At 58.8% G+C, this 13924-nt stretch overlaps 1 protein-coding gene across 1 annotated transcript in view; it reads right to left on the reverse strand.

The window, feature by feature from the left end:
* The window catches only part of MACF1 (microtubule actin crosslinking factor 1), a 121896-nt gene that overhangs the window by 96028 nt on the left and 11944 nt on the right, over positions 1-13924 (reverse strand). The window contains exons 6-19 of the mRNA XM_074162236.1: positions 12846-12938; positions 6719-6885; positions 5823-5935; positions 5624-5730; positions 5055-5174; positions 4854-4949; positions 4467-4594; positions 4268-4361; positions 3329-3483; positions 2783-3059; positions 1952-2080; positions 1608-1685; positions 1295-1456; positions 569-673 (exon numbers count right to left, since the gene is read on the reverse strand). Coding sequence (XP_074018337.1) covers positions 569-673; positions 1295-1456; positions 1608-1685; positions 1952-2080; positions 2783-3059; positions 3329-3483; positions 4268-4361; positions 4467-4594; positions 4854-4949; positions 5055-5174; positions 5624-5730; positions 5823-5935; positions 6719-6885; positions 12846-12938 — 1824 coding nt within the window. The remainder of the gene's footprint in view (positions 1-568; positions 674-1294; positions 1457-1607; positions 1686-1951; positions 2081-2782; positions 3060-3328; positions 3484-4267; positions 4362-4466; positions 4595-4853; positions 4950-5054; positions 5175-5623; positions 5731-5822; positions 5936-6718; positions 6886-12845; positions 12939-13924) is intronic.

Genomic DNA, 13924 nt, shown 5'->3' on the forward strand with positions numbered 1-13924 from the left:
CAGCCGGGAGGGTCAGAGGAAGGACACAGCTACAGCCGGAGGGATGTGCATCAATGTACAAGATCTGGCTGCAACCAGGAGCCAGACACAGACACGAAGAGGAGGAGGTGGCAGACCCTGGGCTGGCGACGCCGGGGGCTGTGGTAGGCACAGGTTTGATTTCTCCCACCCCAGAGAGAAACACCAGGGAGAAACACGTCCCCGCAGCCCTTTGCTTCATCACCACTCTCCTCCTGTGAGCCTGGACAACTCCAAGGGAGCCGAGGCCATTCCCCACGTCACCTCGCTGCAGGAAAGGCTCATGCTCTGGACAAGACTATCTGTGTCTTAATTTGAGGTGGGGATTATTTGGGAATGGCCTCGAGCTTCTCCTTGCACTCCCCAGAACAAAACAGCTCTATCACTGCACTGATGTTCTTCCGCCACCAAAAAAACCCCCACGTTATCAGCCCTGGCTGCCCATAAGGGCACCTTGGGGTGGGACAGCAAGTTTCCCCATCCCAGGTGAGAAGATTTCCTGCCGGCTGATTCCCGGGGCTCCTCCCAGCTCCTCCATGAGCCCACTCACCTCTACGGTCTGCTTGGCCGGGTGGTTCTCCAGGGACAGCAGCTCGGCTGTGTCTTGGAGGGAACGGAAGACGTCCTGCTTTTCCTCCAGCTCCGTCGTCAGCTCCTGCAGAAAGGACACAAGCAAAGTCCAAGTCTTGGCTACGGGGAGCAGCCTCCCTCGGACCAGGCGTCCCACGAACACAACGAGCAGCACAAGAGCGTGGCAGTAAATACCAGCGGGTCCTCGGGAAACCAGCACGGCTGGTGGGAGCACCACAGCCCATTCCCATCGGGAATCCTGCCTCCTGTGCACCAAACACACAGGGCAGATGTGGCAGGGACACTGGAAACCCTCCCGGGGAGCTCCTCAGTTCCAGACAGTGCGATTGGGGAAAGACAGCAATTTATTTACACTGCTTTAATGATGAATCGGTTTTCCTCTTTAGCTCAGATTTTTTTTTTTTTTCCCCACACCGGTTAAAGATGCCTTTAGTTCCAAATCGCGTGAAAAAACCATCTTTTGATGCCTTTTCGACTGAAGCTTGATTGAGCAAACACTTTTTTGCACTCTCTGCTCTAGGGAGAGCCTTTTCGTCAGCTGCGCTCGTGAGCTACAAGCTCAGTGACTTGGGAGGGACCATCCAACCTCTGGGGACTTCAGGACTATTGGTGGTTGAAGGTCCCACAGCAGATCAAAAGCGGCAGCAGCGCAACCAAGAGAACCCCCATCCCACCAGTCACTCACCGAGAAGTAGTTTCTCTTGGCCGCAATGTTGGGGTTGTTGTCGCTCCAGTCGTAGGCCAGTTCCTCCTCCTCCTTCTCATTCAGCCAGATCAGCTCAGCGGTGGCCCGAGACACAAACCCGTGCAAGCTCTGGAGGTGCCTCAGTCGGAAGCTTGAGGTTTCCTGAACACAACGAAGCGTGACTCCTCTTCCCTGCTCTGAAGGCGACTGGTTTCTTCCCCCCTCCCCAGCCTCGGGGCAGGGACACTCAGGGTGGCAGGGATGGACCCCGCACCCCTGGCCAGTGCTACAAGCCCACTCCAAGCCCACTCACCATCAGCTTGCAGTACTGCGTCTCCAGCTTGCCCAGCGTCTCCGTGTAGCTAGCGCGGAAATTCTGAGACATTTTACCCTGAAGGATGAAAAACGCTCCTGTTACCCGACACAGGATGGCATCACTTGAACCCCCATCTCCAGCTCTTTGCCCCAGCTCTGTGCAAGCAAGAGGAGATGGAGAGGACGGCTGAGGGCAGCAGCCTCTTGCGTCAATTCAGAAGCTCCGTCCTTAAAAAACACCTCTGTCCCAGACACCTTGACCCACAAGAGCCGATCCCAATGCCCTCACCTTCCCCTACACGTTGTGCCACGCACTGTGTCACCCAGCCCGTGCCACCATACCTCGTACATCCTGGCCTCCTTTACGCTGGAGCCCAGGTCCTCCACGCTGGTATGGACGTGCCGCTGGGTCTCCAGCTGGGTTTCCACGCTCGGCAGGTCAGTGCCCCACTCTGCCCGCTCCAGTCTCATCTGAAACAGGCCAAGAGGTCCAAGTCAGCGCTCCTCATCTGCAGAAGCGTCTCTCAAAAGGACATGAGGGCAAGGAAACCTCCTAGGTCACTCAAGAGGGAACAAACACCACACCAGAAGAAGGTAGAAGGTCCTTCGTGCTCCAGCACAGAATGATTTTTGGGACAGCCTACACAAGCTCCACACCCACATAAGACCAAAGGACTGACTGCATCAGTACAGATTTGCTTCCAGCTTTGAAAGGATCTTCTGATACCCAGGGATCAGCAGGACCACAAGACAGGACAAGAGGAAATGGTCTCAAGCTGCACCAGGGGAGGTTCAGATTGGATATTAGGAAGTTTTTACACTGAAAGGGTCATTAAGCCTTGGAACAGGCTGCCCAGGGAAATGGTTGAGTCACCATCCCTTGTGGTATTTAAAAGATGGGTAGACATAGGCTTAGAGATATGGTTTAGTGATGGTTTTGTCAGTGTTGATGGTTGGACTCGATGATCTGAAAGGTCCCTTCCAACCCAGGCAATTCTATGATTCTAAGAGAGAAAACCCAACTCAAGACAAAAGTGTTGGTGCTTTCCAGAAACTTTGAACCATCAAAGCCATTATTCACCGATAAAGGCAAGAAAAAGGCCAGACCAGCTTCCGACCTTCCCACATCGTGTGAGCAGAGGCAGTAATGTGGCCCAGAGAACCAGCACTCACCTGCATTTCCTCCACCCAGGCCAGCAGCTCGTACACAAACCGGAGGCTGCCTTCATCTTCGGAAGAGGAGATGGCCACCAGCTCTGTCCTGGTCATGGGCTTTCGGAACCAGGAGGCGGAGGAGGTGTGTAGCCCTTTGGTCAGGGACTCCCCCTTCAAGTGTGTGGTGCTCAGCATGGACGTGGGCGCCAGCTCCAGGGTGGAGAAATGGCCTTTCCTGTACAGGTTAGTGCATTCCAGCCTCAGCGTCACCAGCTCATCTTGCAGCCGCATGATCCTGGAGGAGCAAGCAAGGCACAGGTCAGAAGATCATAGAATTACAGAATGGTTTGGGTTAGAAGGGACCTTAAAGACCATCCAGTTCCACTCCCCTACCATGGGCGGAGACATCTCCCACTAGACCAGGTTGCTCACAGCCCCACCAGCCTGGCCTTGAACCCCTCCAGAGATGGGGCACGCACACTCCCTCCTCCCCCACAACAGAGCAGAGAAGCCCCTGACCACGTTTCTCCATCCACAGACCATCTGGGACACGGCCCCTCTCACCTGAACACCAGCTCCTCCAGCTGGTAGTAATTCTCATCCCGGAGGATCTGCACATCCACCTGTAGCTGGCGGATGAGCCCCTCGCACTCCTGCAGGTACACGACCACGTCGGACTCGTACTGCACCGGTTGCCCCGACTCCAGGTGAGCCGCGTCCTGCGCCGAGAGAGAGGACACTGAGGGCCGGGTCCCCTCAGCCCAGGCACGTGGGCAGAGAGAACCTCCCAGAGCAGCCTAGCACCAACTTAAAGACCAAAAAGACCTTTTGATCCACAAATTGGACTTGAGTAGAAGAACGTGAGTTCATCACTCGCTCCACACCCAGGACATCCCCTTTAGAGAAGCTCCTGCAGATGAACTGAAAGCTTCTAGGAGATGGGCTCCTGTGGTTAGTCCCACGGACAGACACTTAACATCTAATTTCTTGCTTGGGTTTAATCATTTTTAGCTCCTAACACTTGCATCTCTTTCTCCCAGAAGAAAACACCCCTCTTCAGAAATCCACTCCCTACCCAGCTATCCACAGTCTTCAACTGAGTCCTTTCTGCCTGTCTTTTAGATTTTTGGGGTTTTTTTTTGGGGGGCAGGGGTTTAAGCCTCATTATACAAGAAGCTTCCCCAGAACTGCAGTTCTCCTCCAAGCCAGCACCTCTGCAGACGTCCAGCCTTGCCACCTTCATCCCCAGAGGCAGCTTCCTGCATGGCAAGGCCATCCCCCTGGCCCCAAGATCCTTGTGCTATAGACCACCGGGTACCCACCACTGCCCCTAGAGCCCCTCTGGGACGGGCTCAATGTCAGAAGAGAAAGGAAAGTTGTCCGGGTGAACCCACCACCCCACACAGAAGAAAGGGGTAGGGATGGGCATAAAAGAAGAGGCAGAAAAACAAACAAAAAAAAAAGAAAGAAAGTAGGAGGGGGGAAAACACCACCCACACTCACAGCCTGCAGCGTGTTCTTCGCGAGAGTGAGTTTTTCTTCACAGCTCAGAGCACCATTCTGGATTTTATTAGCGATTTGTAGCAGCAATTCCAGCCTGCGGTGGCAGGGGGAAAGAGGATGAGAAAGAAGCTTTGGGCTGTCCCTCCAGCCAGGGGATGTCCCCGCAGGGGACCCTGCCTGCTACGGGGAGAGCACCCACCTCTCCACCGCTGGCCGCAGCAGCTTCTCGCGCTCCAGCATCTCTATGATGAGCTTGCCCCACTCCTCCTCCACGTCGTTGGGGTGGTAGCCCTGGGGCAACTTGATGCGTCCAAATTCAATCCATACCTGGGGAAAACACCAACAGAATGGCATTTTCTACACCTCCTCCTCCAGCTGGCCAGAGAGAAATTACAGCAAGGGAAGTGGGGCTGTAAGGCAGCAGCTCTGCCTCCACTCCTGCAGCGTGCTGTTTGCTACTTCATTTACCCTGAGGATTATTTCCACTTCTCCATTCCAAAATAAACCCAAACTGAGCACACTTTATGCTTGCTAAAAGCACAACACTCCCACCTACAAGCCTCCGGGCTGCCACAATGACACTTACCTCTAACAGTTTGTAGAGCTCCTCTATCCTTCCTTTTTCCTGCTCTTTTGCTGGGATTTCAGTTTCTTTAAAGTGTATGTACTGGTTATAAAGTGCCTGGGATGAGAAAGGCTCATCAGAAACCACCCTGGAGAATGCCACCACCCGGCTCTCGGCGCCGAGCACATGGGACACCACGGATGAACGTTGCCCAGGACCTACCTTTAGCTCTACAGGGTTCTGGGGGAAGGATTTATCTGACATGAGTATCGTGTGCTGCTTGATCCAGGAGATGAGGGACTCCACACGGCTCTGGTACTCCAGCCACCTCGAATCCACCTCCTGTGGGGCGAGAGCATCCTTGCAGAGCACTGCGGGCGGGCAGGTCTCTGCGGGGAGAGGCAGAGCCCGGCCCTGCCCAGCAGAGCACGGAGGGAACCGAGGTGCCATGGTCACAGCTACAAGGTGGAGCATTTGCCCGTTCCTCCCAGGTGCAGGAAGGAGAAGGAGGAGGATCCTCCTTGCAAGCTGCCCCTTGGAAGCCAGCTCTGCTTTCCCATGAGCTCAAAACCCATGGCATAACCTGCAGAGCCTGGAGAATGCCATGGTCCTACAGGCACACAGCAGTTTTCAGGGCAGACACACTAACGGGAAAGGTCCTTCCCTCCCCTCAAGCCTCTTCCACCCATTGTCCATCTGCTACAGAGGACAGGGAACCTTCAAACCTTCCCACAACAACCAGCTGCCTCCCAAATCGCCGTCCCAGCCTCCCACCCCGCAGCGATGCTTACGATGGCGCTGATCCCTTCTCCTCCCTCGGGGACTTTGGGAAAGGCATCATAGATTGAAGACACGTAAGTTATCACGGATTTCTCATCCGGAGAGGGGACGTCCACGTCTGGCAAGGGGGAAGCAGAAAGGCGGTGAGGAATGGGAAGGGGCAGAGAGGCTGGTATCTCCCCACACCAGCCGCTTCTCCCAGTTGCCCACCTTCGGCATCCAGCAGCCGCGTGACCCCCAGCCGCTCGGCGATCTCGAAGGCTTGTTCCAGGTTCTCCCGGTTACTCTGGATCTGCACCCGCTCCATGTCCACCAGATCTGGCCTGGAAGACAAGCATCAGAGTCATGACATGGTGTTACAACATTGGTAAAGGTCGAGGGAGGTCATCCTCCCCCTCTGCTCTGCCTTGGTGAGGCCACATCTGCAGCTCTGGGTCCAGTTCTGGGCTCCCCAGCTCAAGAAGGACAGGGAACTGCTGGAGAGAGTCCAGCAGAGGCTACGAGGATGATGAGGGGCTGGAGCATCTCTCTGCTGAGGAAAGGCTGAGGACCTTGGGGCTGTTCAGCTGGAGAAGAGCAGACTGAGAGGGGACCTCATCCATGCTGAGCAATAGCTAAAGGGTGGGTGGCAAGAGGATGGGGCCAGGCTCTTCTCAGTGGGGCCCGGGGACAGGACAAGGGACAAACGGGCACAAACTGGAATATGAGGAGAAACTTCTTTCCTTTGAGGGTGCTGGAGCCCTGGAACAGGCTGCCCAGAGAGGGTGTGGGGTCTCCTTTTCTGGAGATATTCCAAACCCCCCTGGACGCCATCCTGTGCAACCTGCTGTGAGTGACCCTGCTTTGGCACTTGATGATCTCCAGAGGTCCCTTCCAACCCCTGCCATTCTGTGATATATTTGTTGCTCTTTCCAAGCACCCACCCCCCAGCTACCTGGCAGAAGACATGATTTCCAGGTAAAAGAGACATTGTTCCCTTCAAGCCTCACCTGCATCTCCAACCAACCCAGACCATCCCCAACCGCAGCAGTGGGCAGGGACCCCTGGAAGGTCCCCAGCCCTTCCTCCCACCCAGACGATGCTCTCCACTGCTCCTTCCTGCCTACCTGTATCTGTGGATGAGCGCGTTGAACATCTTCCCATCGCTCCAGCATGATGAGAAGTTGGTGCACTTCACCCCAATGTAACCCGCCGTCACCTTCTGTGTCCACAGAAGCAGCTTCTCCTTGGCTGACATATCCCCCGACTCCCCGCTGATGTAGATGTCGGAGATCTGCAAGGAAGCGGCAGAGCCATGGGGTGATGGAGGAGGAGGAACGACCACCAGGCACCTCCGGTTTCTAGGAATTTGGCCAAGATGTGGCAGCTGCCAGGAAGGGCAGGAGGAAACTCCTGGTCACTGTGGGGGAGAAGGGACCCCACAGACATGGGAATGGACCACTGGAGCTGCTGGAGAACACTGGGGTGTGGTGTGGATTGGGCAAACTGGAGATCCAGGCAGGCACAGCCGTTTGCCAGCCCCATCTCACAGGGCTACCCACGGCATGTCCTGGAGCATTATGCCGGCACCGTGCCCCCCAGCGAGGGCTCGGGGCACAACCTGGTGAGACGGGGGCCCAGGCGGGTCTCTTCCTGCCCCAAACACGCTGCGCCGACAGCAATGCTCCTGCACCCTTCTGCACAAACCCTGCTCCTGCCCAGCACCCACCAAGAGGAGCCCCAGCACCCTCAGGAGGTGCTGGAGGGGCAGGAACGGTCAAGCCCCATCCAGCAGCACCCACGGCTGGGCGGCGAGGGAGCACCCAAGAGGGGATCACCACCACCATCCCTCACCGGGGCTGCCAAGGGATGCTCCACCCGGAGCATCACGTCATTAAAGAATACAAGAAACCCCAAACTTAAAAAGTGGGAAATAGCGTTTGGAGATGGTATCTGAGGACACGTGTGGGGCAGAGGTCTCTCCCCGACCTCCAGCCTGTGGAGCTCCGTGGAGCGGGGCTACCGGCTCCATCCCAGTGGGAAAGGGAAGGATGGGGAGAAGGTTGTTGTGCACCCCCCTCTGCCTCGCCGTGAGATGCAGGTGGAGGGTGTGATGGTGGCAGGGGTGCTGTGACCCACTTCCCTGACAAAGGGGACCGACAGCCACAGACCCCTCTCAGACAGACGCCCAGGACCGGCTGCAAATCCCAGACTCGCACGTGACAAAACGCACGTGTCTCCGCATGCCAGCATATTCCTGATTGGCACGGCTTCCTCCTCGCCCATCCTCCTCCCCACCCCCTCCAGCTCCCCAATTAGTACAATTACCTCCCCTTAATTAAGGGGCAAGACAAAGGGGAGGATGTCAGCCTCACGTATTTTCCGGGGCGCCTGCGGAAAGGCAAGGTGGGCTGGTTGCTCGCCGGATTCCTCCTCCCGGGCGCTGCAGGGAGAAGGTGTGCCAGGACCCAGCCCTACCCGCCATCCGTCCGAGCACCCTCCGCTGGGAAAACACCCAGTTGCTTTATTCCCCCCACCAAAAAATACACCCGGTCGGGTGCTGGCGTTGCAGGGATCCCGGCTGGCAGGATCCCGTTGCAGGCGGGCGGCAGGGACCGGCAGGATCAGCCAGGGCTGGGGAGGATGCTGCCGGGGAGGATGCTGCCGGGGAGGATGCTGCCGAGGCTGGGCACAGCCCGGCGAGCGGCGGTGTAATTGGTATGCCGCAGCTCACCTCCCTCCGCCGAGCCTGATACGCTCATCACACACAAAACTGCTCTTTGTCAGCCGCTGCCACACCGCCCGGCGCTGCCTTTAACTCCTCCAGCTCCGGGGGCCAGGTTTCCTTAGGGATGCCGGGACCCGGCCCCAGAGCCAGGATGGACGGGGTGATGCACTTGGCGAGCAGCAGGATGGGACCCTCCACGCCTGCAGGAAGGGACCCACAGACCTGAACCTGCCCAGCACCCCCGTATTGATTACCCAGCAGCTCTTAATTAAGAGCAGAATGAAACCTTCTGCGAACCCACCCATCGGCTGTGCCCCACCTGGGCTCTCCAGGGCTGCTGCCCATCGGGGAGCTCCTCGCGGCACCCAGCTCAGATAAATCCTTTATTTTCAAGCATTCACACAGCACTGGGGTTCTCCAACCGCTGGGCCTTTCCCCGAGGGCATCCTTGCAGGAGAACCCTCCTAGAGCTGCGCTTACAGAGGTGCAGGATGCGGCACCAGCTCCACCCTCCTTTCTTCACATCTCTGTGTCAGGACAAAGATTTAGGGAGGCTCCGGCAAGAAGAGGGAGCCGAAACTCGTGGGACCCGGGGCCAGTCCCTTCCAAACCCTTCCAACATCAGCCTCGCGCATCAAGCAACCGGTGGCAGGACATTGATGGTGGCTGCGACACCGGTCCCAACCCGGCAAAGGTGTCGGGGGGCCACAGCCCCTTTCCTGCCCCTCCAACCACACGCTTGTCCTGGGGCGTGCAGAGCTTGGCCAAACCCAAAGGTGCCTTCAGCCCTGTCACTCCCAAAGAGCCAACTCCAAAGAGCAACAACGGGCTCCAAACCCAAACACAGCATCATCCCCTCCTCTTCCTCTCGGAGCAGGCAAAGCCCCCCTGCACATCCATGTCCATCTGCCTGCCACCCACAGGCAGGGGACATCCCAGACTCACACCCGACCCAGCAGCCCTGAGGGAATGTGTGCCACCAATGACAGCAAGCATGCCGAGAGCCCGTGGGACCACCAGCCACAGCCACCAGGTCTGTCGAGAGTCACTCTCCGGCCACCCCTGCCGGAGCAGAGGACAGGATGGTTGGTCCTCAGGGGATGCTTTCCCAGCAGAGATGCTCGGAGAGGAAAAGGAGTCACAGGAGCTTCCTGCACCGGAGCCATCCTGCCCACGCTCACCACAAGGTTGCACCTCACCAAGACGACTGTCCCCAGGGGCCATCAAAACCTGGGGTCCACTGAACCAAGTCCCCCCACCCTGCTCCAGAAGGGGGGCGAGGGTACATATAGACACTGACCATTCCTCCAGCCGTCCCCGAGCTCCCCCTCTGAGCCCAGCGGCCACCTTCAGAAGGAGACGCTGTGGTCACACTGGCTCCAGCACCCCTGGCCGGCCGACGTGCCGGGTCACTGCCGTAGCCTGAGGAGCTCCGGGCCGCACCGCCGCTGCGCCCGCTGAAGGAGGACGGGCTGCGGGAGACCGGCAGTCCATGCCCATCTCCCTCCCCGGCCCGAAACGATGGCAACCCCGAGGTTCTCCCCACGCTGGGGTTTTCCAGCTGATCCACCATGGGGGACGGCGTAGACAGCTCCGAAATGGTACCCGGCTCTGCCACGGAGGAGCAGGTCCATGCGGCGCTGAAGCTGGGATCGTTGCTGCCTCCTCTCCCCCAGGCATCCAGGGTGGTGCTGGCCACCGGCTCCCAGCTCTTGGCCGGCTCCTGGCCGGACATGGTGCTTGATGGGGACAGGAGCCCCTCCGTATGGCCATCGGTCCCCCCGCGCAGGGGCAGCAGCACGGCCCGGCGGTTGCCCGCACCGCTCCTCTGCAGCTGGACCAGCTGGCTCACCGCCTTCTCGCAGTCCTTCTCGGCCGGGTTCTCCAGCAAGCGGGCGATGACGGTGGTGCCTTCCTCTAAGGAAGCCCCCGCCGCAGCCGACCGCCGCGGCTCCAGCACCAGGTGAGCTCTCTGCACCTCTCCCTGAAACCGCTCCTTCACCTGCACGATGAGCCCGGGGTGCAGGGACGCAGGGTTGGGGTCCCCCCTGACACCCTGCCAGCTCCCAGCCGGCTCCTCTCCTCCCTCCTGCCGTGGGGCTGCCTTCGACTTCGGTGCCTCCTCATCCTCAGCCACCTCCGGGGCCGGGGGCTCCTCCTGCGGGGCTGCCTCCGGCATCGCTCTCCTCTTCCCCCTCCGCCTCCGTTTAAAGCGGACCCTTTTTTTGGGAGACAGGGGTGCCTTTCCCACAGCTTTTTCCTTCGGCTCTTTAACGCAGCCCAGAGAATTCCCCATCTCCTCCTCTTCCTCCTCCTCCTCCTCTTCCGCGGTGCCGGCAGCAAGGCAGCTAAGCGAGTCGCCGGCTCCCGAATAAATCCCCAGCCGGGCTTCATGGGATCAAACACCCGCCGTACGCCCTGCCGCCGACCGCCCTTCGCCGCCGCCGTTCCCTCCCGCCAGCCCTGCCGCCGCCGCCGCTGCTCCAGACAGCCATCTTACAGCCTGGGCGCTGCGAGAAGACAAATTCAAAGCATCTCACTGCAGTTCAGAAATCACTTGACCTAAAAGCAGAGGGAGCGGGGATTGGCTGCGGCGTCCTTCTCTCCAAATATGAGGTAATTGGAGCACGGCCCTCGCCAACACAAACAGGGAGGGGGGTGGGGGGGGGCAGGAATCGGGCGGCGGAGCGGGGAGGGATTGTTGGGGGGGGGGGGGGAGCGGGAGAGGCTGGGGAGAGGGGATAAAAAACACAAAACCCCAGGGAAGGTTGGCAAAAGGTAGCATAAAGGAAGGGGTGGGAGAGAAATAAGGGGAGGGGGAGGGGGGGGGGGGCGGAAAAAGAAGCAGGGAGGAGTCTCTGCATGCACGCTGAGATGGGGACGCGAGGCTGCTGCGCTGGCAGCACCCGCAGGGGTGTTTCTCTCCAATTTGGGAGGTTTGCTCCTTAATTCTTAATGCTGAGAGCCCCCAGAGAGCGGCTGACGTGCCCGCCCCCCCCCCCCGCCAGGGCACGGAGGGGCAGCCCAAGGTGCTCTGGGGACCCAGCATCGTGTCAGGGAGCTGCAGATGCGGGCTCCTAACAGGCTACGGCAGCACCGATGCTCCCGGCCCCACGTCCTGCCCCGAACGCCGCCGATGCAGGGGGTCGAGGAGCATCCCGACTCCTCTCGCCAGCTCGGAGGGACCAGAGCAGGGTAAGACACGCCAAAAGCAGGGACGAGACAGAAAACAGGGGGCACCAGCCCACCCCGAGCCTCTCCCCGGGGCTCTCCCAGCCGCCTGCCCCCGGGCAGCGGCACTGGGACACGGGAGATTAAGATGTTCACAATGGAGCCACAACCCCAGAAAAAATCCCTTTAGCGCAGCAGGGAGAGGACACGCAGGCTCATCGGCACCAGCCCAGCTCCCCTGGGGCCCTCCTGTCACCCACCCTGTCCCCCACGGCAGGGTGGCAGTGTCCCCCCTCCTCGCTGGGCATGGAGGGGACCCAGGACCTCTTGATCTCCCCTCCCTGGTCTCCTGCAGCAGAGGATGCACCAGGGCAGGACATGAGGAGGACAGTGGGGACAGGATGCCACCAGCCAGGGCCTCACCAGAGATGACAGTGACTCATCAGCATCCAGACCCTGCTCGACCCTGGCTGCTTCCCAGGGCCAAAATGCCAGGACAGTGCGTCGTCACCAGCCTTACACCCGATTTATCCCCCCAAAAGGTGCTGCCCACTCCTCCTCCATAAAGGAAAACCTTCCTTACGAGGTCTCAAAGCCATCATGAGTCTCGCCTGGAAGATGCCAGTGGGGATCCGGCAGGGAGCCGGGACACAGCAGCTCCCACGGGGCTCGGTCCCACGGCAGAGACAGCCCCAGGGCTAATGCCACGTGGCTAACGAGCTGCTGACAGCAGCACCGCTGAGCAAGCCCCGTATGCCACCTGCACTGGTGGCATCAGAGGTCACACATCGTCCCCCTGAGGGCATCAAAGCTACAACCAGGATAATTTGAAGCTATTAAAGACCCGAGACCCTGTTTTGCAAGAGCATCCAGCACACGATTGCTGGAGATGGTCCTAAATGTCTTCCCCAGCGCCCCAGCTGGGTCAGAAACCTTCTCCCGTCCCTGACATCAACCGCTGTCGCACAGATGACATTTTCCATCCCAATGAAAGATCCTGTGGCCGGGAGCACCTCGGGATAACAGCCCCACACGGGTGTGAGCTCAGCCTGTCCCCCCACAGCCCCCTCCAAATTTGCTCTTCTCCTCCAGAGACTCAGCTGAGCAAACAGCTACCACCACCAACCCCGGTGCCAACCAGGAGGCCACCGCACACAACCCATCGTTAACGGTTTCATTACGTAAACGATGAGAAAAGGGTACTGCTGTTCTCCGACACCGGTCTCCGTGACACTGCAACATGTTTTGAACCTCTGGACCGACCTGCATCCCGGCATCGCCACGGAACACACGGAGAAACAACACGCTCCCGATGTCACCCCATGGTCCTTCAGGAAGAAACTCTCATGTCCTACCTGGAAATGGAGGATGATCGTCCATATGAGCCCCAGGGTGAGCTTGGGGTTGCCGTCCGTAATGTCATCGTTGCGAATGTTCACCAGTTTCACCTGGAAGAGAAGCAAGAGGGTCAAAGATCAGCCTCACCCACAGAGAGCAGGGAGACACGTCCCCAACCACCCTGTCCCCCAGGGCCACCCCAAACACTCCAGAGGGGGAGCGGACACACAAGACCTCGGCGCTTCCCGAAGAGGCGGCGAGGCCTTGGGAAGGGGGGAAGGAAGGATTTTTCCCATCTCTAGCACTCTCCACCTAGAAATTGCTTTCCCAGCACTTAACGGCTTTATTTCAGCTCGCCCGGAGAAGTGCCTCGGCCCCGAAGCCCTGCATAATTTAATAGCCACAGACCACGGAGCATGGTTAAAAGAGGATGGTCGAGCTTTATTAACTCCCTCCTGGGTTCAAAACCAAGCTGCTGATCAATCAGCCCTAACAAAGGCAGAAAAAGGCCAGCACTGCCCTCGCTGAGGGTCCTTCCGAAAGCCCCCGTCCTGGCAGACCCCACGTTTAAACGCTTGTGCAGTCCCTGAACCCCGCGGAGATGCCTCCAGCGTCGGGAGCACCAGCTTGGGTGCTTCCAGTAGATGCAAACCGGAGCGATGCTGCCCGGCTGCTGCTCCTTCCCTCCTTGCAGCCGCCTTCCCGGGAGCTGCCACGGGCTTTGGGCTCCCCACGATGGGTGTCCCCGCTCCCCAACACTCAGTGGGACCCCAGGAGCATCAGGGGTAAAGGCGTCCCAGCAAGGTGGCTGCCACCAGGCCGTCACGCTTCAAAGGAAAAAAGCTGTTTCATCCAAGTAGAGAAACAAGCTCCCAAGAGCCGCCGGCAAAATGTCTCTATCAAGGGGCTGGGAAGGAGGCGGGGGGGGGGGAGGTGGGGGGGGTTGGAAGCGGCTCACCCTCCCTGGAATGGGGCATGTGCTCAAATTTATTCAGTGCCCTCAGGCCAGCACAGAGAGAGAGAGAGAGAGAGAGAAATCTCTGCTTCAGCATGAACGGGTACGATTTATCATCGTCTCTCAGCGTATCTGGGGGAG

This window comes from Numenius arquata, chromosome 21, assembly GCF_964106895.1.
Source record: "Numenius arquata chromosome 21, bNumArq3.hap1.1, whole genome shotgun sequence".
NCBI lineage: Eukaryota > Metazoa > Chordata > Aves > Charadriiformes > Scolopacidae > Numenius > Numenius arquata.